Source organism: Cygnus olor, chromosome 22 (assembly GCF_009769625.2).
Source record: "Cygnus olor isolate bCygOlo1 chromosome 22, bCygOlo1.pri.v2, whole genome shotgun sequence".
Taxonomy (NCBI): Eukaryota; Metazoa; Chordata; class Aves; order Anseriformes; family Anatidae; genus Cygnus; species Cygnus olor.
In genome coordinates this window covers 6,994,717-7,018,561 of record NC_049190.1, presented here as the reverse complement: position 1 = coordinate 7,018,561, position 23,845 = coordinate 6,994,717, and the positions used below count along the sequence as shown (strand labels likewise).

The window sequence follows — 23,845 nt, the reverse complement described above, 5'->3', positions numbered from 1 at the left end:
GCAATGCATGGAAGCAAGTTGTGAAAGAGATGCATCTCACATGTATGGATGGGTTACGCCTTTCCACTTTTATTCGGTGACACCGCAGCATCTGTTGCTTGTTCTCCATTCCTGGCATATTCTTGGGGTTTTGGGAAACGTCACAAGACTTTCTATCTACAACAACTGTGAACATGGCCCACACGGTCCCAATCTGGCTTTCACATCTGTAAAACATTGGAATAGGAGGGAAGGAAAAGTAAACGGGTGCAGGCACACAAGTCAGGGTCCAGAAATGTGACAGCAGGCACCAAAAGTTGACTTGGGAGAAAAAAAATATTATTTTTGGTAAATTGAGCTTTTAATCTGCAAAGTATCCAATGAAACCAGCATTATTAAAAACCCCAAGAAAGCACCCCAGTTCCTAGACTCAAAACACGACCCCCAAAATTCTAAGCAAGGTGCTCCTGCTGCCTGGGTCCTTAGCTTACTGTGACACAGTTACATTAAAAGCAAATAAGTCAATAAGAAACACTAGACAAAACCCTCATTTGTCAGATGACAAGAGGGAAGGATAAGGATCCTCTCCAGGAATTTATCAAGGAAATGTGTTGAGCTGTGCAACTTTTTTTGAGGAGGATGCTGAAGATAAAGCAGCATTCCACTTGAACGCGTACACTGATCAATGAAATATGAAACAGAAACGACCCCTCCCTTTAACACCCAATATCTCCTAGCACCTGATTTACCATATCTGCCAAGGCCAGGAAACAGGGATCACGGCCAATACTTTGTCCTGCACAGCTCCAGTAGTCACAGGGAAAATTGCTCTAACCTTCCACATTATAAAGTGAAACCCAGAGCTCCCATATACTTTTCTAATACAGCTATCTGCCTGCCTTCCTCCGGGGGGGGGGGGGAGGGGAAATATTTTCAGAGTGCTCAGTGTCGAACAAAGTTTGTTTGAACTAGACTTAAATCAACAGCAACAAGAGCAGCGCTAAGCCAACCTCAAGCACTTGTGAAAACACTCTGCTTTAAATAGTGACTCTTCAAGCTTTAACATCATGTAAAGCTCAAGAAGATTTTATGGGCCACTGAGAGCATCTAAAACCTTGGCATCCCATTTGCAATCCAAACAGCTTTACACTAGCAGGACTAAAGTAGTTTTTAAATGCAAGTGTGATGCCTCAGAAGCAGAGCTGGAGCTGGCAGCATTTTCAGTGAAGAGCCCTGCAACAGCCCCAGTCCATACAACTTTCCTGCAAGCCAAGCTGGAAATGACCTGCACGTTACCCTAAACAGAGGTACCCTACGCTTTGTCAGCTTGGACATAAACCTACAGGATTCTGGCCATATGGCAACTTCTAAGCTGGGTGCGGAGGTGCTCTGCATGGTACTGCAGCTCAGCAGTCCACCTGGATGCTGTTCGTATCCGTCACTGACACAGGCAGGCTCAAGATGCAGCACTGTGCTGGGCTAAGCAGGCACTTTGCATGCTCCAAATTCATTAAAGTCAAATACTCCTAAGACTTTTACACATGAAAAAGCAGATGAACATGAGACAGAGTGGTTCAATGCAGTACAGCCAGAGTTTTTTTTAATGAAGGTATATTTACTCAGCAGAGCTGAAGGGCTGCTTCTTCACAGCAGGTCAGAGGCTGCTATGCAAATAATAATAAATACTTTGCACTTTTCAAGCACGCTTTACCCAAGAAGTGCTCTGCAAGCATGAACTGCGCTAAGCCTCACTGTATCTGGAAGGCACAAGAAAAAACAAGAACAGCCACTTTACCCAAGACAGAAATAGAGAAGCCTCTTGGGTGGAAAGCACAGACCTTTGATAGTACCAACAGCTTTCCTGGCTCCCCTACGAAAGTGCTCTTCCACTGCTAACCTCACATTTGTGTGGTTGGCAGCTTTCTAGAAACAGCAGCTCAATATCGATTCAGAAAACAGTCTTGTGCAGTTCATTACTCCCAACAGATTTCATAAGGGTTCCTGCCTGATGCCTCAGCTGCTTGTAAGCCAGCTAAGCCTGGAAGATCTGGTGCTGGTATAAAATAGTAAAGCTTCTTATGAAGCATCTCATAAGAGATGAGAGCCATCACGGGGGCAAGTTCCTCAAGCCTAGAGAGATTCATGACTTAACTGGCTTTCCAGGGAGCCTCCCCGGGATGGAAAGCAGGGCACTGGGGACCAAAGCACACGAGGGGATGAGGACAGCCCTGACAACTCTGAGGAAGCAGAGGCAGCTGAGAACAACTCCACACACTGCAGCTCCACAGACGTAAGAGAAGAAAAGCAGTAGCTAAGGAAGGCTGTGGTCAGGGTAGTGTTACAGAAAGACACAAAGGTTGTGTGAAGGTCTCATGTCTCCAAAAGACTCCCACATTGGGAGCCCTGTGCCTCTGTAACGTGCCAAGAAAATCTTACAGGAAACAGAAGGAGCAGTTTTCCTTCTTTGCCCCAAGGACAGCCAGGAGGGTCAGGACCCAGCGGCTGCAGGATGGAAGAGGAGGGAGATGGGCAATGCCACACTGCAGGGGTTACCTCTGGTGGGCACCGAGCAGTGATGGCCAGGTAGGGTTGCACCACAGGACACAAGCATGGCAGTGCGAGTCTTTGACATGAGATGACAAAACGCAGCCATACAAGAAGAAGGTTCCTTTTCACTACAGTGCCTTCCAATTCCCTCACTGGAGGGAGAGGTTAGGTTTGAGATACAGACAAAATCCTACAGCTGACTATGGAAGTGGCAACTTATATATAACCCGCGGGGAACTGAGATTTGTATCTCAAACAGCAGCAGAGCCCCGAGCTGCCTACTGGAGCCAGAATCACCGTACTTCTAAGATACGGACTTATTTTGAGATCAATACCAAGATTTATTGATCCAAGAAGGAAATACTGACTGGCAAGAGAGCCTCGTCAATAACAATCCCAATGGGTAATAACTTTTAATAGACCGAAACAAAATTCGGTCTGAATTTTGTTCTAAGGCCAAAGCCCAGTTCTCTGTGCATGCTGATTATTGTAGCCCGGGAGCAAGCCAGGGACTCTGCTATCGTGTCGAAATTCACACTGACCATCTCAGATGCCAAGGTCTGGAACAGCACATCACTGCTGAGTGAAGGAAGAGAGAAACCCTATTAGCTGTTAACACTGATCTGTCTGGCACAGGACAAGCTGCTAATACAGACTACCTTGAAAATCATAGCAAGAAATTCAACCTGCACAGTCAAGGCCAGATTCAGGTGTGTAACTTGGTGATGGCAGGAGTTCAAGTACTTAAAATGTCTTTTCAAACCACACAGCAAAATTTTGCTGTCCCATTCCTCTTGGAAATGGACTCTACTGAAAACTCAAGGCAAGGAAAGGCAAGAAAAAACCCTCAGCTTTGCTTAGCTGAGGCTGGGAGAGTTGGTTACAACTATTTCCCTTCATTTGTCAGCAAAATCATCAGTTGTATAGAAACACAAAAGGGAGTTTAATTACCAAAAAGTCATCTCCAATATTGGGATAGGGACTGCGGAGAGATTCAATACCACACTTTAAAAACTAAGAGGCTAATACATTAAATCCAATATTTTGGAGGCAGCAAAATCTCACCTTCAACGGCACTTTGCTGCTTCAGGGAGGCAGCAAAGATTTCTAAGGTGCTGCAGATCCATAAAAAGCACCGAACCCTGCTGGGACCAACTTATATATGTGTTTTTATTGTGCAGGGTGAATGGCTTGCTTCAACTGGGCAAAAAAATAACGACACTGCTTCAGTCAACCACCTCTCAGATCCAAACCACCAAACTGCATAAGTGCCATCCTGTAGCTTCAGGGAGCAAGGAACAGCTTCTGCACTCAGCAGTACAGCAGGTCTGACCTGTGTTTACAGGCTTCTGGGGAGCCATCATCTAAATTCTCCCTTTATTCCCTTGTCAATACCCGTAAAACAGTTTTAGAAGAACAAACAGCTCTTTCTGGCCCCACAATACTTTGAAGAGACTCAGGCAGTCCAATACTGCCGTGGGATATCTCGTGCTGAGCTAACCCCAAGGTACCGAGGAGCTGCAGAAGGAGGTGGGAGGAGAGGTTTGGAGAGCAGCGGTTTTCCTCACAGCTACCACTGGTGTCCGGGCTTAACACTGCCAGCACCCAGGAAAGCAACTGGCACAATACGAGAGCCCTGAAAGAAGGTAATTGGGCATACAGCGCTGCGCAGACAAACTGTTTACTGGCTTTAATATTTAATTGTGCAAAAATGTAGAGAGAGAAGCTGGGAACTCGGCACTGCAGACAGATACGTACACACGTCAGGTGCTCTGAGCCCTCTGTGCCGAGCTGTGCACCTCAACGAGCCAAAGCACCTCCCAGGCACAGGCTTGGATGTGCTCAGGGTGTTTACCATTGCCAGGCACAGCACAGAGGGAGCTGCAACACCAGCCCCGTGGGACCTTTGCTGCCTCTCCCAAGCAGGTGCTGCAGCCACCCGGGTCCCAGCACACAAACACATGTAAGTGCCAGCTGCCTTGCCCTCTGCACCAACCCAAAAGGTCAGTTTGTAAAGCAGACAGAGCACTGATCATTTGCAGGATGGCTTTGCTCATTCACAAAACACGCCTTTGTTCAGGGGCCTGGATTGAAGTATTACATGCAAGTGGGTTCCCTCCACCCTAAAAATCCCAGTGGCTGAGCCATTGGGTCCTGTTGACTCTGCTTAAAGTCATACACCTGTTCCCAACAAAGGGCTTTCCACTAATATCTGCCTTTGGAGACAGCCTGGAAGAGCACAATTGCTGTCAACAGACACTCAAAACCTTTCTTTCCCCTTTCCAAAAGGGAACCCAAACAGCTCCAAATAAGTCCCTGAACAGCCCTACAAGCGCAGCAAGGGAAAAGCCTGAACTATTGTGTGACTAAAGCTGCTGTTTGCATTATATCTCTGCGTATGGTCAAACTCTGCATGGAAATTAAAAGGAAGGCTGGCTCCATAAATATTACAGTGTGAACAACACAGAGGTCTTTGCTGGATTATCACCGCTAAAAGGAACTGCAAAGCATCCAACTACACAAATGAAAGATGTTAATAGAGCAGTCCCAGCGGAGAGGAAGGCTGTATATTATGTGGAGCTGCTTTCACATCCTGCAAAATGTGCAGATTTAAATAACGTTCCCCTTTCACACAGAATAAATCTCAGCGTTTTCCATGAAGAAGCGCAGTGCTTGCCTACCCCAGCCTACTTCAGTGGGCAGATGGCTTAAAGGAGATGAGGGTGATGGATCGAAGACCTGACATGGGTGTCTCATTTGATGCAACAGCACTGAATAGCTCCTCTAGACGAGGCTGGGCTACAGCATGCCTTCATATGTTATCTTCCTACCAGCAGTACTCTTTAAATGCAAAAAAGAGGGGTTAAGACAGATTTTTCTCTCCAACCTTTTAATTAAGCCATTAGTCTCTTCCCCCTTAACCCACACAATGAAAGGAATGAGAGGCCTGTCTTCAGAGGAGCAAATGATTTCCCTGGAGTAATGAAGATGCATTATCATACAGAAAAAAATCATTAGTTGCTATGTCCAGGCCAACATTACTGCTCAATTACTCCGCTAAAACAGAGAGCACCCTTCCCAGCACCCCAAACACAAACTTAGAAGTGAGGCATCCAAATGTACGTGCCCAGAGAAACATCACCTGTAGAGAGAAGACCTGAACCACTACAGCAGTACAACTCGAATTATTTTTACAAACCTTTCCTCACTTCACCTATAAGGCACCACAGCAATGGGCAGCAGATCACAGGAGGATTTTCCCTAAGTGCGATATAGTAGTGACAGAGGGCCTGGGGGAGTTTTCCCAATAAAACTGGGAAGGTCTCAGATATTCTAGTAAGGATTCACCAGAAATCAGCTCCCAAATCAGGGAAGCACTAGAGTGCCTCTTGCAGCAGGAGACATTTAATAACACCAGGAAGGAACCACTGATGAAAGATGATCAACAGCAGTGACCCGGCATGTCGCTGAGTCGCACCATCAAGGAGGCCTCTCCTGATGAGAACAGACCACGTTAGACTCGGGTTCAATGCCAGGGCTGACCCAGCTGGATTTGTTGCAATGCATGCAGCAGGGGTTGTCAGCTTGGAGTGTTTTCTCCCCCCCCACCCCCCCCCCGAAGCTCTAGGCTAGCTGCAAAATACCATTCACCCACAACTTAGCAAATCAGGATGATCCAACTCAGAATTTCCACTCTTCATCGCCCCCAGGATGATTAATAATAAGATTTAGTCATCTAACTAGGGCCCCATTATTCCTTCAAATATATAATTTCAGTCCTTCTCTCACCTACCGAGATACCCATTAGAAAAATGACTCATTAGCTCTTCCCCCCGCATCTTCGGCACACTACTCCCAGCACACAGATGTGGGTCAACTGATGCTATTCACAAACTCCCATCAAACCCATTCAGTCGTGCAGACTGAAAAGGGGTGGTGGGGGTGTCAAAAGCGAAAGTGTTTTATTTAGACATTTTCCCCTCTACATGAAACATTTGGACTTTTTCCCCCCCAAGACATTTCCCAAGTAAATTTACTTTAAAAAGGTTTTTTCAAGTCTGAACAAAGAACATATCATATCAGATGAAATGTTTTATTTGACCCGAAACAAATATTTTCAGTCTTGTTTTCAGCTAATCTAATATAGCATTTCTTCACTTTTTCAGTTCAGACTGAAAAAAAAAAATCAATTTCAGAGCTCCATACACAGCCCATTCTGTAACAGTTGTCAAAAAGACTATAGCTTATGTTAATATTAAAATACTGCTTTAGTAATTTATGAACATTATCTGGAAAGCTAAGGCACAAATTAGCTGAGATGAAGCAAGTTACCCAAGATAATGCATTTTGACATTAATGCCTTTCTATTGTTCAACTAATTTTAAATAGATATAGGTTTACACTGGAAAAAAAAAGTGGAAGAAAGCCTGATGGCTTATACAGGTTAGAGATGATTCCCAAAAGTGTTTCCACCCCTTGGTGGGCAAAGCACATGTCTGTGCTAAAGGTGCTGCCTTGGTAATTTAACACAGCATTTTTCAAACCAGGGCGACCATAAGGAGGTGTCTAAGGCAGAAACGCTACTCCTTCTAAAAATAACAGCAGCTTTAGAAAAATCAGGTTTGATATTACCTCCTGACCAGGGGACGAAGCTGTGGCTGATAAGTATTGCCACAGTCTCATAAGGTACCATTGTAATCTCACTCCACCCAGTGTGCAAACCGCCAAGAGCAGTATTGAGAGGAGCCAGTGGCTTGCAGAGCTTTGGAAACCATCTGAAATGTGCACTGGTGCAGGATAGCTCAAAGGTCACGTCTTCAGCTGACCTCTGGACCGGCTGCATTCAGATGCTCTGTACAACTTCCTACATGTCACACCAAGGGTCATCCCAGGAGTTTTGAACGTCCTTAACCTGTGGAAGTCATGCAAAAAATTGAGTTCCCAGACTTGACTACTGCATGCGTCAATTCTTTGCATGGCAAGACTGTGATACTCCACTACTTGGAGAATACGCAACACGAGGCTGGTGACCCTCCAGGACCACCTGGCGATAGCTGCCAGGGGTTCACACACACAAACACACACAGGATGGGTGCTGAGCTGCACAAGGAGCATCCCCCAATACAGCAGCAACGCAACGAGCAGGTATCAAGGCTTAATTTCAGGCACTGATGCTGCATACGGCAGTTGCTTTAGTTAAATGCAAACTAGCAATCTCTGCCTTCACATATGACAATTGCCATGTGATTTCTGTCTCATTAAGCTCTGAAATGTAAAACAAATGGGATTTATGTGGCTGCTGCTTGGTGTTCACTTGCACAATGTCAAGTCTTGCCTCTAATGACTCTCCAGTCTCATCTCTGTCTTGAGATCATTTCTGTTTGGGTTGTGAGCACACAACGCCTAATGGTTTCCCATCCCAGGCTGAAATACAACCTGGGGAAAGATGGAGATAGGGCAGTTCTGGGAAGGAAGCCCCCTGTTCTCTCCCCTCCTTCCCCCCCTTGCTGTGATACAAACTAGCACAATCTCTGCCAAAGAATTCTGTCCTCAGTTTACCTTATCTGCCACTGTCAGATGCCCAGAGCTTATTCAGCTGTCAGCCCTCAGCCCATCAATCTAGCATACTTCCATACAGCAAGCTGTATCCTGCATATAACAACAAGTTCTGAAAAGCATTTTTTCATAAGGCTTGGATGAGAAGAGCTATGGACAGCATTTTGGAGGTATTATGGATGACCGGGGCCATAGGAGCAGAACACTATCCCACACACAAAATGAAAAGAAAGTTAAGGGTTGGTTACTGTGCATTCAGTTCCAGCAATCATTCACTGGGGTATGGAGAATACACCCAGCACAGCCCATTGCAAACTCATTATTTCTGGTAAATTTAACAAGTGGCACAGGTAATACAGGCTGACCGATGCTTAAGACACGAGGATTCATGACCACAGGACTCTAGAGACTTGGCTCTGATCCTTTTCTTCCAATTACAAAGGCCAAACACCCTCTGACACTCCACGGGCTGGCAGCACCAGCGAAGTCTGCTGTAAGACCCAGAGCATCCGCAGCAACACAAGGAACCAGCACTTGTCCCGGAGCTGGGCCAAGGGGATTCATTAAACCTCAAGATTTAGGTTTACGTCTATTAAAATGTTAGAGAGCACCAGCCTCCACTTACAGAGGAAACGCAGCAGCCTGGAATTAATGCTGAATTTTGCCAAAAGCAGCTAATATCTTGGATGCCCAACCTCAGCCACCTTAACATGCATCACATTTAAGTATTGGTGGATTTAAAGGTGGCTCGAAGCACCCTGGATCAGGCACCCAGAGGAAGAAGCATCTCCAAGCTCTGGTGGCTGCTGAGTCCTCCAGTCCAGCACCCAGATCCCCTGCCACAAGTCCACCTCCACCCACCAAATGTTGTCATCTTGGACACAAAACACCTTGCCAGGCGCGCAGAGAACACGTGAGAAATTGTGATGCAGGTGGCACAGTATGGCACAGAAGGAACTGTAATATGGAGAGCCTGCAAAAGCAGGGAGAAACAACAACAAAATGAGGTTTCTATGGGAAGCACAAAGCCGGACATTGTTTGGCACAGCCCCGCTCCACAAGCCGAGGCAGAAAACCTCATACAAAAGCAAGAGCTCCCACTGATGCCATTGTTAAGCTCTCAGAGCAGAGATTTCTCTGGAAGAAAAGCAAACCGTGTGACAATTATTTATCACCACGCAAACATCTTCCTCCTCGTCTTTTGTTGGTGCAACACGAGCCACATGTGTCTCGAGCCAGGGGAGAAAAGCTACCAGCAGGATCAAGGAAGGCTGAGATTAATCTGGTTTCACGTAGATAAACTCGAGCAATCGGTTTTAAAATTAATATTAAAGTTGTAAGTCACCTTTGACTATATTAAAATATAAACTGGAACATACAATAAGCCCCAAATAAGCCCCACTGGCAGTAAGAACAGCTCCCTTATCAACCTCTAACACCCCCCGTACAATAATAACTGGATGCCAGACTGCTCAGAGAGAAGCTCGCTCTCCTGGGGCAGCGCAATGTGACCCAATTCCTCCTGCCACTTCTGATGCCCTCGCTTGGCCATTTTTCAGCACGCCAGCAGTAAACTCAGCTGCAGCAGAAGTCACCTGGGGAGGGAGAGCTGGCACAGGAAGGCTGAGCACTCAGTTCTACAGTGGGTGCATCTGCTGCAGTGCGGGGCACGGAGGGGGAACGCAGAGGAACATGGGGCTGCGATTCAACAAAGCAGCTGGGCTTTGGCGTGGGCTTTTCCACCCCAGTAATGGCACGTAGTTTGGGGAACCCGTTTTCCCCTTGCCCTCTGCTTCCCCTTCTCTACCTGACAGTTTCTCAAGATTTCTAAACTTTCTCCTCTACTGCTGCCTTTGACAGAGGCCAAAATGCTCTCATCGAGGGAGAAGAGCACGGGTGAACCAGAGCAGCTCCACCTGGCAGGAGAGCAGGACTGATGGGCATCACCAGCAAAGCCCACGTGCAGCACCCCGAGGGCAGCAGGTAGCTGAGGCCAGCAGTGCCCCCACCCCCTCCGAGCACTACTGCAGGGTCAAGGAGAGGAGGGGGGGCAAGCTCTGCTCATTCTGCCCATGGAGCCACAGCCAGCATCAAGTGGTTGCTGCTGCCTACAAACAGCTCCGACACGGCTTCACCACGTGGCACGTCGGTGCTTGCTCCCAGGTGGCACCAGTGTGCTCTTAGAGGCACCTCTGGCTAGTTAAGGTGACACCTTACAGCCTTTGGTCTCGATGGACAGCACAAGGGTTCACGAGGGCTGAGCCAAGTGCTGCTGGAGCAGGGACCGGCACGGGAGAAAGTGGACTTTGGGAAAAGTGAGGGTCTTCGTGCTGCTGTCCTTGATGGAGCTGCACAAGTTGCTTCCCAGCACGCTGCTGCCTGCCTGACAGGGCTCCAAATAAATAAATAAAGCCAGTGCCTCATTAGCATGCAAATGTATTCAAGCCCCCATTTCAATTTGAATTCTATGCATATGATCAGAGTGCAGAATGCAAATTATACAAATGCACCCATATGAAGAAACGAGCGGAAGCTCTGCATGAAGGGATTAGGTCCAGACTGCTTCCCTCTGAAGATTACAGTGCTGGGGAGGGCTTTTGTCAGGGCCCATCCTTTAATGGCCACTGGTCATGCAGTGCTGAACTTTGCCTATGAACTGCTTTAAAAAGCAGTGCTTCTCTGGCTTCAGCTGGTGGAGCAACGCCTTGCTAGAGACAAGGTGCGTGGACAAACAGAGCCCAAGAAGCAAGGGATGCTCCAGCAGGGCACTCCCAGCCAAGTGTCTGCCCAAGGGACCAGGGCCCATTCGTGCTGGCCTGAGGGGTCTGGAGATGCATCTCACCCTGCTCTAGCAGCACCCAAAAAGGCAGCAGCACCTCCCCAGCACCTCCCACCTCTCCTACCAAGAAAGGGCTACGAGCCAGGGGAGGGAGGTGGGTCTGAAGCAGCACAGATCATTGGGAAGGCCATCACCACTGCCCATCCCCATGATGCTAGCAACAAGGGAGGTGATGATGCTTCCTCAGTCTTAAAAGGCTTAACATCTCCTTTCCCAGGAGCTTCATACAGAAGAAATCCGCAAAGTGTAGGAGGAGGAACAACAGTGCAGCTTGGAAGGTCCTCTGCAGTCCGAGGTCAGAGGAGAGAACCCAAACGCACCCCCATTTCAGCAGGTTACGGCTCTGAGCTCTGCTCTAACAAAAGCCTCAGGCTCTTTCTCTGGGCTTCCTGACCCACTGACCCCATGGTGTGGGAAATTGTGCTCCTCATCGGCCCCACAGCTTGGGCAGAGCAGATGGGAGTCTGCTTGCGCTCGCTTCTCCCTCCTACGTGCGCGAAATTCTCAACCCACCATTTATCGTATTACATTTTCATTTTAAAGTAAATATCTGTTTTCAATTAGTACTTACTGTGAGGGGCATGCATCACTGAGAACACTTATTTCTCTTCCTTTCATTATTAGATTAGAAGTCGCTCAAGTTTAACTACATTTAACAGCAGTGGGGATGTAACTGTTCTGCAGACGCTAATCCGCCTCCCACCTCCGCCCCCCGAAGGGCCCGATCCAGCCAACACAAGCTGCAGCACCAAGCCCCTGCACCAAGGTGCTGGAGTGCCAGCCCGCCGCTGCCCTGCTGAGCCTTGGAGCCTGCCTGCCAGCTCCCAGTATCCTGCCTCGTTGCTTTCCCTTCCTGCCACAAAACCAGAACCCCTCGTGATTTGATCTGTGTAGCCACGATGCCCACATGGACATCCGCAGGGCTGCATAAAGTGACTAAAACCCAGAGCAGCAGAGGCTTGCCCAAAGCTACGCAAAAAGGGATCAAACCCCACATAGCCCAGACTGGCTTCTACCTGCTCATTCATCCCCACCTCCACCAGTAAGCAGGTGGGGACATGGCTAGCCAACATTTTTTTCCAAGTCTCCCGTATGTTCCCAGCCTCATCTTCATCCAGCCAAAGCCTTTCCTGCCCAAAAGCGCATCCCTGCTGCCTTCTCAGCTCTCAGCCAGAGCACTCCCAAGCATAATAGTACTATTAGACTTTGCTCATTATGCCTCATTTTTATTACATGGCCTCATTAAGTTAAGCCTCTGTAATTTAACTGCATCTCTTGGTCTCCACACGGGGGCTCCAGCTGTGTTTGTCGTCAATCACTATTAAAAACACAGGACAAAAATTACTATTACACCCATTACTGCCCATCAATCTCTTCAATTGCCTCTTAAGGTCCTGTCTTTACCTGCTCAATGCACCAGGGCCAGACGAATATCATTGGTGTCTTTTTAATATTTCCATATTTTCTAATGATTACAAGCAGATTTTAAGGGGCTTTCGGTGAGGACCAAGTAGGGCCCATGCAGGTACGCAATGTCCTGCTGGCGCACAGAGCACGGGTAGAAAAGCACACGAACAGACCAAGGGAAATCAACTGTGTCAAGCCAACACCTAAACTGCACTGAACCTACACAAGATGCTTTACAGATCAGGTTAACACTGTCCTAGCACTACGCATGCTGTGACAAATCAGCATGCCGTGTGAGCTGTCATGGTGGGTTCATCAGGCAGGTCCAAAGGCAAGAATAGATTTATATCCATCCTACTTCCAAACCACAGAGAAGGGTGGCCAGGAATCGCCAGTCAAATAGCTTCTACAACAGCTTCCCACTTCCCTTCACCCACCAGACAAGTGGCACTCGCAACAGTCAGTGCACTGAAAAGCACCTTGCCAAGCTCAGTGTTAAGACTGCAAATATCAAAGTGCAATATTTTGACAAGTCCACCTCAAAGTTTCCAATCCACAATTCTTGGACATTTCCTGTTCGACAGCAAGTTTCAGAAACTTCAACTTTTCTTCCTGATTTCGAATGAGAGGCTTCCACTGGGACAGCAACTCTGATCCGCTCAAGTCAGCAGCAACTTGTACAGGTTACAAGCACTACACGGATTTCTGTGCATGCTTGGGAGAAAGCCAAACCGTAGAAGGAAACCTCCCTGCTGCAGAGAAATCAAGATGGTGGATGAAGAGCTCCCTACAAGAACCGATGCACAGACCTCATCAGAGAGCATCCAGCCGTGTGGCACATGCACAGGGCACTTCTCTCTTTCTTGAGCAAACGGATATGTTTTACGCTCTTCCCCTACTTGCTCCCAGAAAAAAAACTGCTTCACCTGGTCATCAGGTCCCCCTTCTGGTTTGCTTCCACCACAGAACGCGGGGGAAAAAAAGGCAGATTTGGGAGATCACAGATACCACACAAGAAGCTGCACGAGCGTAGCAGACACCACCTTGTTGCAGTTGGCAACTCCCAGAGAAGAAGGGGAAGGTGAGAGGTGTCCACTATTCAAAAGGAAACACAACCTCAGGAGGAGGCTTGCATCCAAAGCGTGGCAACGCGAGTGCCCTGCCATTTGCCTCTCTACGCAGCCCATTTGATGGAAGGGGGCTTTGAAGACTTCAAAGGGCACCGTGTTCCCTAGCTTATCGCAAGTGTCAATCTTAAACCAATATTATCATTTTAAGTATGGCCGGAGCAAGAAGAATCTTCAGAAACTGTTCCTGCTGCAAGAGATAGACACACACAAGATAAAAAAAAAAAAATCCCTCAGACTTACAACACCAAGCAAGACCCCAACTCGCATTCAGCCCAGCAGTGCTGCTGCTGCTGCTATCATCGCAGATCTGTCAGCAGGTGACATTTACACTGCGCTGGGCTTGACAGAAAAAGGCACTTCTGCTCTCCCATGAAGTTTCCCCCTCCTGCCCTTTCTGAAGCCTACATCTCAGCACCACTGACACTAAGCCCCTACGCTGCAACCCAAGTGAAGGGGAAGGAACATTTTCCAAGGGGCAGCAGGCAACACAGACAGCCATCATCTCTTTCAAAAACAAAGAAAAAGACTCCTACATTCACCTACAGGAGAAACCCACCCCAGAAACCACATGGGGTAGGCACCCAGCCCACCGACCAACCCACAAACTTGACCTCTGCGTACCAACCAAGCAAAAGCACGTGGTAAATCCTCCACCTCTCCAAGGCAGGAGCAGAGCACAGTGTCCATGATGCGGTGCTCGATCAGGACAACTTTGGGCACCCGCAGCCTGCGATGGGCTGCTGCAGTTATCCCAGCTGCACTCAGGAACTGGGTTTGTGCAAGTCAAGGCTGAGGGACAGCAGGGCTGAAGATATTTCCCTTGGGGAAGCTTGTGAGAAAGGGAAAACCTCGCCAGTACTGCCTCTCCTCTCAAGTACTGACAGAATATGCCTATCTTGAGGTTACCAGGCAATTTACATTATTATGAGTACAAATAAAGGAAATCACAAGAAATCTACCCTCTGCCAGTAAGGGCAGGCTTCAGCTTAGGCACAAGGAGTTAATTTACAGCCACTCAAAGCTTTGATATCTTAAACCTTTCCAGTCTCTGGACAAGACGAGGAATAAGCATAGACAGTGTCAGACTCTGATCAGGAGGACAAAACACTGCAAACAGCTGTGCCTAATTTTAGCATCTGTTGGTGCTGTTTCTTCAGCACTTGGGGAGGGACGGGGGGGCAGCCCTGTCACTCCCAGCTTATTAAAGACACAGCCAGAAGAAGAGAGGAGTGTTAAACCTCACCCTGAGATTAGCTCATGGAAGAGAGTAAAAGAGTAAAAAGCCACCCAGCAAGGCACCGCCGACCAGTGATGGCATCTGCTCGCTGCAGGAGGTCACCCCGTGCCCCCTCACCCCCCACTGTGCACGGGCTGTTTGTCACCTCTGTCTGCCATGCCACCAGGCTTGGGCACAATTGTCACTGGTGGGTCTGGCACAGCCCCTCACTCCCTTCCTATACCCTCACCCCTTCTGCTTTTTGAGCAAGGTGAAAGCATCTCCACCACTGCTACGTGCTGCTCCCTGGGAGGGTCACCCCACGATCTGCCCTATTCCTTAGGGATTGATAGGAGACATGTCCAACCATGCTAGGGGGTGACCAATGCCCTTCTCCCACCACATCCCCAGCAGCATTCCTGCAGCTCAGGGTGGGGAAGGGACCGGGGTGCCAGACACAGGCTTGTTGGACCCCACCAGGTCTCCTTGTGCCTCTCCAAAGGAAGCCCGGTGCTGGCAAGTTGGAGCTGGCTGCATGGCTCCATGCAAGCGCTGCTGCTGCCACCGCCAGGCAGAACCGAAAAAGTGAGGATACAAACTGCAACAGCTCTGCCAGGTGACCTGCTTCGGTATTCTAAATACTTGGGCACTCCTACCCCTGCGGACCCCCAGTGCTCCCTGCCCGCGGTCTGAATTTAAGACACCCCACACATCCACGAGCTGCTTCTTCAGCACTATAAATGCGCAGCCTAACGAGGCGAGAGCCGCAGTTAGACGCAGCTCCATGGATCAGCAGCAACGCCTCCGACTGCTCACAGGGGCTCCTAGGACATGACTGTGATCTCTGCTCAAGTCACCTGGAACAACAACAGCCAGTCATTAAAATATACACTCCACAGGGTAGCAAGCCCACATGGACTGGAGGCAGAGAGAGGCACTAGAGGAGCTGATAAGGCTCATCTGACTGCTAACAATTTTGTCTCCAGTTATTCTCATGCAGCTGGGAACAAGCGACTGTAGTCAGCTACTTGCCAGCTGGGGAGAAAGCAGCAGTTCTGCACTGTTGGGGATGGATACTTGTCCAGCTCAGCCCCCCACCGTGCTCCCACATTTTCACTCCCCGGTGGCAGAAAGCACAAAGCTTGCCACAGACCCACCAAGTCAGCATCCAGTGACATCTCCGGGTGACTAGTGGAGATGCAAAGGGAGGACTGGTAAAGAGCAGAGCTTCTTGCACAAGCAGCTTGAGAAAAGGATTTGAGCTTCTGCTGACAACAAAGCAGCACCTTAATGTGCTGGCTGGATTTAGCTCCCTTTAAAGCAGCCAGGTCCCCTTGCCTGCTTGGCAGAGAGAAACTATTGCAGCTGAAGGTAGAGCAGCCAGAGGTTACCATCTCCCCTCATCTATCTTCACATGCCTAAGCCTTGCCAGCACGGACTAACGATGGCCTGCACCACAGCAGCTTTGGGAAGCCTTCAGCCATAGGCAAGTGTGGAGCTTACAGGTGGTGCTCAAAGCACAACACATTCCCCCCTGCAAAGCAGACAACAGCTAAGCCTCAGCTCTCAGCCCCACTTCCCAGTGACAGCAAATGGCAGCCAAGCAGCTCCCAGTTTGCACTGGAAATGGCAGAGGCAGATTTATCTGGGCGCTGGTGCCTGGGCACATCTGCACCAGGGTACACGTGCTGCGCCAGCATCTCCACCTGCCAGAGCCAACATTGGCCAAACCAAGTTTTCTCTGCGGGCTGCCAGCCAGCGTCAAAGAAAGGCTCTTTCCAGAGCAGACCTGTTAGCCTGGAGGGAAGACATCTCATGCATCCCCTAGCCCCCCATACCGTCACATCCCCAGCTGGAAGGGGGATCCGCAGCCCCCATCTCTATCCCCTGGGCATCCAGGTACTGTCACGCAACGCGGCTCCTTCCAGCCCAGGCTCGCAGCAGAGACATGTGAATTCCCTCCTGTTGTCACTGCCACACCGGCCATTATGCAAGTTCGGCTGTCTTAACTTCTTGCAGAGCACACAAGTGGGGCTGACATTTATTTAATCCTCATAGTAATGTTGACTGTGTACTTACTGAAACACCTCATGCTTATGGAAGACATTTGTTTCCAAGCAGCTTATGCTAAATTGCAGTGATATAAAGGAAACACTTATCCAATATTGACATTTACTGACTGGCAGCATACAGCTTGAATACTCATTTATGCTAGTGGAGGGGGGCAGGGTAAAGCCTGAGAAGGAGAAGCATCTTCTTTCTCATCTTTTAACGAGTTAGGCAATATTAACACATGAATACCTACCCAAAACATAAGGTGGGACTACAAACCCAATGGCTTCTCCCACTCACTCCCTGCCTGAGGGAAAATAAAGCAATGCTGGACCCATAGCACAGAGCTTCGATCCTTCATCCAACAGTAAGTTTAAGAAACTTTATTCCTTCCACCCTCGGTGCACATTTAATCTGTAATTAGCAAGGTTCCTGTAGCTCACAGCATGTGTCCTGCTCAGTGGCACACTTCCAAAAAAAATTACTGAATTTTCTGTGTATTTCCCCTCTCACAAAGACAGGGTTGTTTACCCAAAGAGCACCTGAAATTTTCAGTCCTTAGGTGCTGTAACATCCAGCCAGACCCTGGCACACCCAGACAAGGCGTACACGACATGGCAGTGCCACGTGCCATACTGAAAATGACAACAACGGGCCCAAGAACGTGAACTCACGAGTACCCAGAGGTGAATTATCCACGAGCTGACCACATACATATCAAACCTGTGCAGCAACTCCACCAAGCACAATGTAATTGGAAACAAGAGACAGCATCTATTATCCTAGTTGAAAGTCTGATGTGCTTGCATCAATGGTTAACGAACAGCAGTTATGGCAGAGCCCTCAAAAACAATTATATCCTGCTCCACCACGAGAGCCCCAAACGGTACAGACCAAAAGCTTGCTGTAGCTTCCATTGCAAGTGGGGGCGTTGAATGAACACACTAAGACAAGATCTCATCCTGAAGTTAGTATCTGAATTTAACAATGCAAGTGTTCCACCTCCTACTTGCATAGCATGTGACAAAAAGAGGCAGGAGTCTAGAGCCCGCTGCCAGAGGTACAGCTCAAAGATTATTTCAGTGTTCAGCTGCTTAATGCAGCACAGTAAAAGGAAGAGCCATGTAACAGCCCAGTGACCTACAGCTCCTCCTGGTCCACTTTGGAGGCTGCTACTGCCTCCAGGGAGAGGCGAACACGATCTGGGTCCCACCAGCAATGCAGCGAACAACCAGTCTGACCACACTCAAAAGGCATATCCAGCCAGGACAGCCAGCAGGTCACCGTTTCCAAGACCAGAACCCAGTGCTAACTCTGTCCCACCACCACCCACAGATCAGAAGGGGAGGTTCTCCTCTTCCCTCTCCCAGTAGCCTGGAGCAGAGGCATGCCCCGGGGTACAGTGAAGCAGGGGAACAGAAATGCTCGAGTTCTGGGTGCATGTCAGAATCCTGCTGTTCAACCCTTACCTGGAAGGAGCATCTCAGTCTTTAAACTTAGTTTCTCCCCAGCCAAAAGAAGTCCTGTGCTTTTCCTGGCATGTTTGAAGGAAATACCAAGGGTCATGGACTCAACCCCCCCCGCAGGAGCCAGGACCCCTGCCAGCCCCAAGGCAGGGCAGACCACCTTAAAAACTTGCAGCTTCCCCAACTGCTTCAAATCCCAGCAAAAAGGCTGGAGACTGATTTACAACCAATTTGTTTCACTACCTATTGATTTATAAAATAAGCTTGCACACAGTCACTGCTGTTCCGTGTCTCTCTGTCCAGAAGCAGCACCCAATGAAGTCATGGGAAGACTGGCATTGCTCCTGAACAGAAGCTAAATTAGGGCCTTCATCAACTGTTGTTATAAATTCGCTGGTCTTAAAATAAATTAATAAAAATAAAGGAGAGAGAAAAGCTGTTAAATCCTACTGGAAGGAGCTGGGAAGCGATGTAAAGCCAGTTCTCCAGCCGCAATTTCATCCAGTCCCTCCACCCAGCATGCTGAGGAGCTGAATGCCAGGAGCACGGTACAAACTTACAAAACTGATCATTAAATCAGAGGTTTGAAGTGAGCCACGCTCTCCCTCACAGTCTGCTTGTAAGAAAACAGTTTATTCAAAGACCTTGATCCTCAGCCAACTCACAACCTAAGGTGCACGTCAGCCTCTCCCCTTTATTTACGGCTACAAAAGAAGGAAGAGCATTAAGCCTTTTTATTCTAACATATGCAGTCCAACTACAGAGAGCCTGGGAGCTGGTGACACGCAGCGCTGGTAACCTGTCAGGCCTTTCAGCACACACTCCTGCTCTGACTGGTGTCCCTGTAAAAGGACAGGAAAGCCCTGAACTGGCCGCCACCTGCCCAAAATGTGCTGTGCAAGGTGTGCAAACTGCCCCGAGACGTCCACACCACCTCGGAAGGGGAAGGCGGTCGGGGCTGCAGTGTTAGCATCAGGGCAGGTGTTTCTCCTCGCTTTCCTCCCTCTGGCAAAGGGCACCTGAACAAAGACACGGCTCCTCCCTCGTGGGCTTTTCTAATCTCTGAAACCTTACGAGGAAGCCAGCCTGAGCAAAGTTGGCTGCGGTCTCTGCGGTCTGTCTGTGAATCTCGCTGCAGGAGGTACAGAAGGAAAATGGGGAAGCATGCAGGAATTAAATTGTGTTAAAATAGACATCGGAGGAGGCAATCTTGCACTGTTCCCCCAGGACAGAACCACCTGGATGAAACTTCAGTACCACCCGTATACTTCCCTACCAGCCCCCCAGAGTGGAGATTCACCTGCTGGGTTTCGGAAATGGGCTGAGGCGTTTCCCTTGCAAACTTACCCTGCTCTCTGCAGGGCAAGGGAATCAACTTTAAGGAGGGATTGCCACCACAGACTTCTTCGCTTCTCATTAGCAGGCTCTGCTTTGGCCCATGGTTGCTGAAGGCAGAAGAGCCCCAGGTGCCCCTTGCACTCTCCAGGCTCAGTGGGGAGCAGTCAGCAGCCCTCGCACACGCACCCACCTCCCTGCAGGCTGGCATTTTTGTTCCCTGAAACCTTCCTCAGGCTCCCCTGGCCCCAGGTGCTGGTGGTGGGTGGGATTGGTCTGGTTTCACTCATCAGCTTAATTCCACCTTTCTCACCTGGGGCCTGATGACAAGCCACTAAAGCCACTAGGAAGCTGAGCTACTGCTGCAAATAACAGTTACCTCTGACAGAAGATCCTGGTTTGATTGCCAGGAATTTTTATTTACAAAGGAACTAAGCGATCTGCAATGGAGGAAATCCTACCCTGCAACACCCAGAGAACTTGGTCTTCATCGCCCTGAGGGAAAACAAACACATCTTTGGAAAGAGTTTCCTAGACAGGCAGGAATCTTCCCATCCAAGACAAATTTCAGATCCTGCCAAATTCATCTAGGTTATTACAGTGCAGGGCAGCAAGAGGAGGTGGCGGCTGTGTGTGTGTCTTCAGGGCTGCTCCTTCCCCCAGCCCTCACAGCCAGGCCACTTTCCCCACCCAGTTGCTTCCAGCCTCACCCAGTTTGGATGAGGCCAGAGCAGCAGGAGGGCAAGCAATTCACCAGCCAGAGGTAAGGGCAGCTGGCTTCATGGCAGCAGCGATTTCTTCTCACAGAAGAAGGGGCACCACATGTCTTGTCCCAGCAGGAGGCAAATCCTGCTGCGACTTCGTCTCGCTTTGCACCAAAGCTGTGCTCCAGGCATGGGTCCTGGGGGCCAGGCAGAAGAGCAGGTAGCACCGGGGGAAAGACAGCCCTGTAGGAAAACACCGAGCTGGCAACTTTCGGAGAAAGAAATCAGGCTGCTTCAGACCATGTGCAAGGATGAAAGACACCAGAAAGTCCAGGAAAGGCACTTGGTTCTTCCTGCGTCACCTCAAGAGGGGCACAGAAGCCAGCTGAGGAGTTCCTCCTCCCTGACCGATGCTCGTGATCAGAGCCCGGCTGCAACAGCACAGGGCAGGGAGCCCCCAGCACCTTCCCTGTGAGCTCAGCACCAGCCCAAGTTTCAGCCTGCAGGGCTGAAACAGCAGGAAGCCGGCGTGCCACAAGAAGGCACAGGGTCCGTGAAGTACGAACCCAAGGGCACAGATTTGGTGAAGGAAAATGCCCTTTCCGCAGAGGGGCTTTGGTGTAAGGGAGGTTGTTGGGTTTCTTTAAGCTAGTATCTGGACCATGGATCCTGAGAGAGGTTTTCTGCAGAGATCATCCTCCCATCCAGGCTGCCCTTGGCTCAGAGGATTCTAAGTCCTGCCTGCCTTATTATGGCAAATCCCTGTAAGCCACTTTGCTTTTCCAGGCAAGCAAATGCAGCCCTGCCTACCCCTTGCTTGCAGAAAGAAGCCACTGAAACTCTTTATTGGCAGGGTCAAGCCATTTCAATTATTCCTTCAAGTGAGTTTTGGCCCACCAGCTCCCTCCAGAGCAGGGCACAGCCACCCTCTGGATGCACACGTCGCATCCCCTCCTGCAGCCCCCGCTGCTACAAGCCCTGTTGCCCCCCAAAAGCAAGCGCCACATCAGGACACGCCAGGGGAGGCAAACACAACATATGCTACAAAACAAGCTTCCGTTCCTACATCCAGGCCACTCTTTCCCCAAAGAACCATGTGATTTAAGGAATCTTTTGCATTAAATCCTGTTGGGGATCCTTTGCATGGCTTCACCCCAAAGGGAAAAACCAAAAGGCTGCCGACAGCCCCCTTCTCGCGTACTGCAAGAAGCAACTCCGCAGAGATGCACTCGGTTCTTCCTGCAGGAGCAAACAGCCTGAAATGCTCGCCAAGGCACCGTCTCCCTGCCTCGTAAGCCGGCATGAATAAGCAAGGTACCAGATGCATGCTCCTGACGGTGCAGACGGGGAGACAAATCAACTGAGCTCCAGCTACGCGCAGCAGAGCCGAGGCAGCTTTCGAACACAAGCACTATTAAAAAGTGCATTAGCCCTTATTAAAAATAATGGCTGCAGAAGGGAAAAGGAGAGGGAGAAAAACAGGAACAAATCCCCGCTGGATCTGAGACAAACTTCTTCGGCTCTGCTAGCAAACTGCCATTTGACCTGCAGGGAGTTGAGTTATTCAGGGTAGCAGGGAGAGAAACAAGAAGGCCAGGATAAGCTTCCAAATTGCTTCTATCCCCGGACCTGCTGCTGCCCTGCTGTACCAGGGAGAGTTCAAATTTGTTCAGCCAGAAATCTACATGGAAGACACAGTGGGTTTCTTTTGTGCAGAAGCAAAGGCGAATGCAAACACAGCTTTCTCCCTGAAGGAATATTAGTACAAGCAGAGAGAGGGAAAGAGAAAAGGGGAAGGGAGGGCAGAGCAAGAGCTCAGCATCGCATCCAAGCCAAGGAAGAGAAGCAGTAAGGACAAGCAGAAGTGCAGCCACCTCTAAACACGGTGTCCCTGCCCAGTGAACAGGGGGGAACGCGGCGTAAGGTGGGAAATGTTCAGCAGCAGTGTCTGGCTGAGCAAAAAAACAGCTGCCCGCTGAGAAGCTCCACTCTCTCCAAAAGTTTTATCCTTCATTTAATCAACAGATGGACTAGCTGTGTGGGTTTTTTCTTTCCTTTTTTTTTTTTTTAAAGCAACCCCAAGCCGTACCCTGACAAAAGCAGCCCTGGCTTGGGGACCACGGCAGCGTGCCACAGATGGCATTTGGCTCCAGCACGGCAAAGGGATGAGCAGCAGACAGAAAGGAGCTCGGCTCTGGCTGTAGCTCCGCGTCCTCCACAGGTGACAGATTGCCCAGGGACCAGGCACGCAGCAACACAGCGGATACGGCTTCCCAAACCACCCCCAAAACCCTTCTTCTTGGGGAGAGGACAAGCCGGCAGCAAAGTTACCGAGGAAATTCCTGCAGATTCCCGAGCTCCTTCCCCGCTCCTGTGCTGCCGGGGAGCTGGATGTACCCCCCCCCCCAACGCCCCAAAAAAATAAAGTCGCAGGGGTTCCCCCTTCTCGGCTGGCTGCTTTCACAGCAACTGCCCCCCCCCAGGAGCAAAGCGCTCCCCAGCCCTGCAGCCAACGGCAATCCCGGTCTGCAGCCAGCCCCTGCTGTCCCCAAAAGCACCCAGCATCGCCCCCCCCCCACCCCAGCATCGCCAATGGGGGGGGGGGGAGGGAAACGGGGGGCTGTTGCTGAGCAATGCCGTGTTTACACACAACCACGATCTAATTAGCGGAGCTGGAGCAGAAAGAACTCATTTGCATGCTAAAGATATATTTTTTTAAGGCATGGATGCATGCAAAAAAAAAAACACACACACACACAAAAAAAACTCCGCAACCCCCCAACTCCCCCCCCCCTCCGTCCTCCCCCGGGGCGCCGAGCACCAAACACACCCGGGGGGCGCAGGGGGACCGAGGAGGGGGCTCGGAAACTAAAGTGCGGCGCCGGCTCCTACCGTGGCTGAGGAGGAAGCAGGCGAGCAGGAGGAGGAGGAGGTCTGCCTGGAAAGCGCTCATTCCTCAGGGTGGGCTCGGCGCCGGGGGTAGGGGGGCCCCGCTGCTGCCGCTGCCGCCGCCGGCGGGGGGCTCAGGCCGCCGCCGCCGCCCGCCGGCTCCGCTCGCCCGGCTCCATCGCTGCCGCCGCCGCCGCCCCCCAGCTCCTCCCCCGGCAGCGCTGCCTTGAGTGGCCCGGCTCGGGGAGGGAGGGAGGCAGGGATGGGGCGAGGGGGAGTAACTTGCGCGCAGCCCGGGCTCGCCCACCCCCTTCCAGGCTCCGGCTTTGGGGAGGGAAGCGGGGGGCGGGGGGGGGAGAGAATTTACGTCCCCTCCCCCCCCCCCCCCATCCAATAAAATTAAATTCAATTAAATCGTGGTGGCTGCAAAGTTGAGATGGTGGGGGGATTGTGCGGAGGCGGGCGCAGGTATTTCTGCAGCACAATAAGGGAGCAGCGATGCACGCAGCTCTGTGCCTCCCCCCCCCCCCAAATCCTCTAACTTTAGGGGGGGCTGCCCCTCAGCGCCCCTCCACCCCCCTCCAGGGCAGCCCGTGCTCCTCCAGGTGTGTTTGGGGGGGGGCTCCACTGAGCTGCCCCCCTCAAATCGTGCCCTGGGGGAGGCCAAAAATCCCTATCCCACCCCCCTCAGGGGACCTCCTCTGCCCGTCCTCTCACACGTGCTG

General features: G+C 50.2%; 1 protein-coding gene across 4 annotated transcripts in view; it reads right to left on the bottom strand.

Moving 5' to 3' along the window:
• The window catches only part of KIRREL3 (kirre like nephrin family adhesion molecule 3), a 318,683-nt gene extending 295,431 nt beyond the window's left edge, over positions 1-23,252 (bottom strand). For all 4 annotated transcript variants that reach the window (XM_040534284.1, XM_040534285.1, XM_040534286.1 and 1 more), the window contains exon 1: positions 23,124-23,252. In XM_040534284.1, coding sequence (XP_040390218.1) covers positions 23,124-23,184 — 61 coding nt within the window. In that variant the 5' untranslated portion in view covers positions 23,185-23,252. The remainder of the gene's footprint in view (positions 1-23,123) is intronic.
• Between the last annotated feature and the right edge of the window lie 593 nt (positions 23,253-23,845).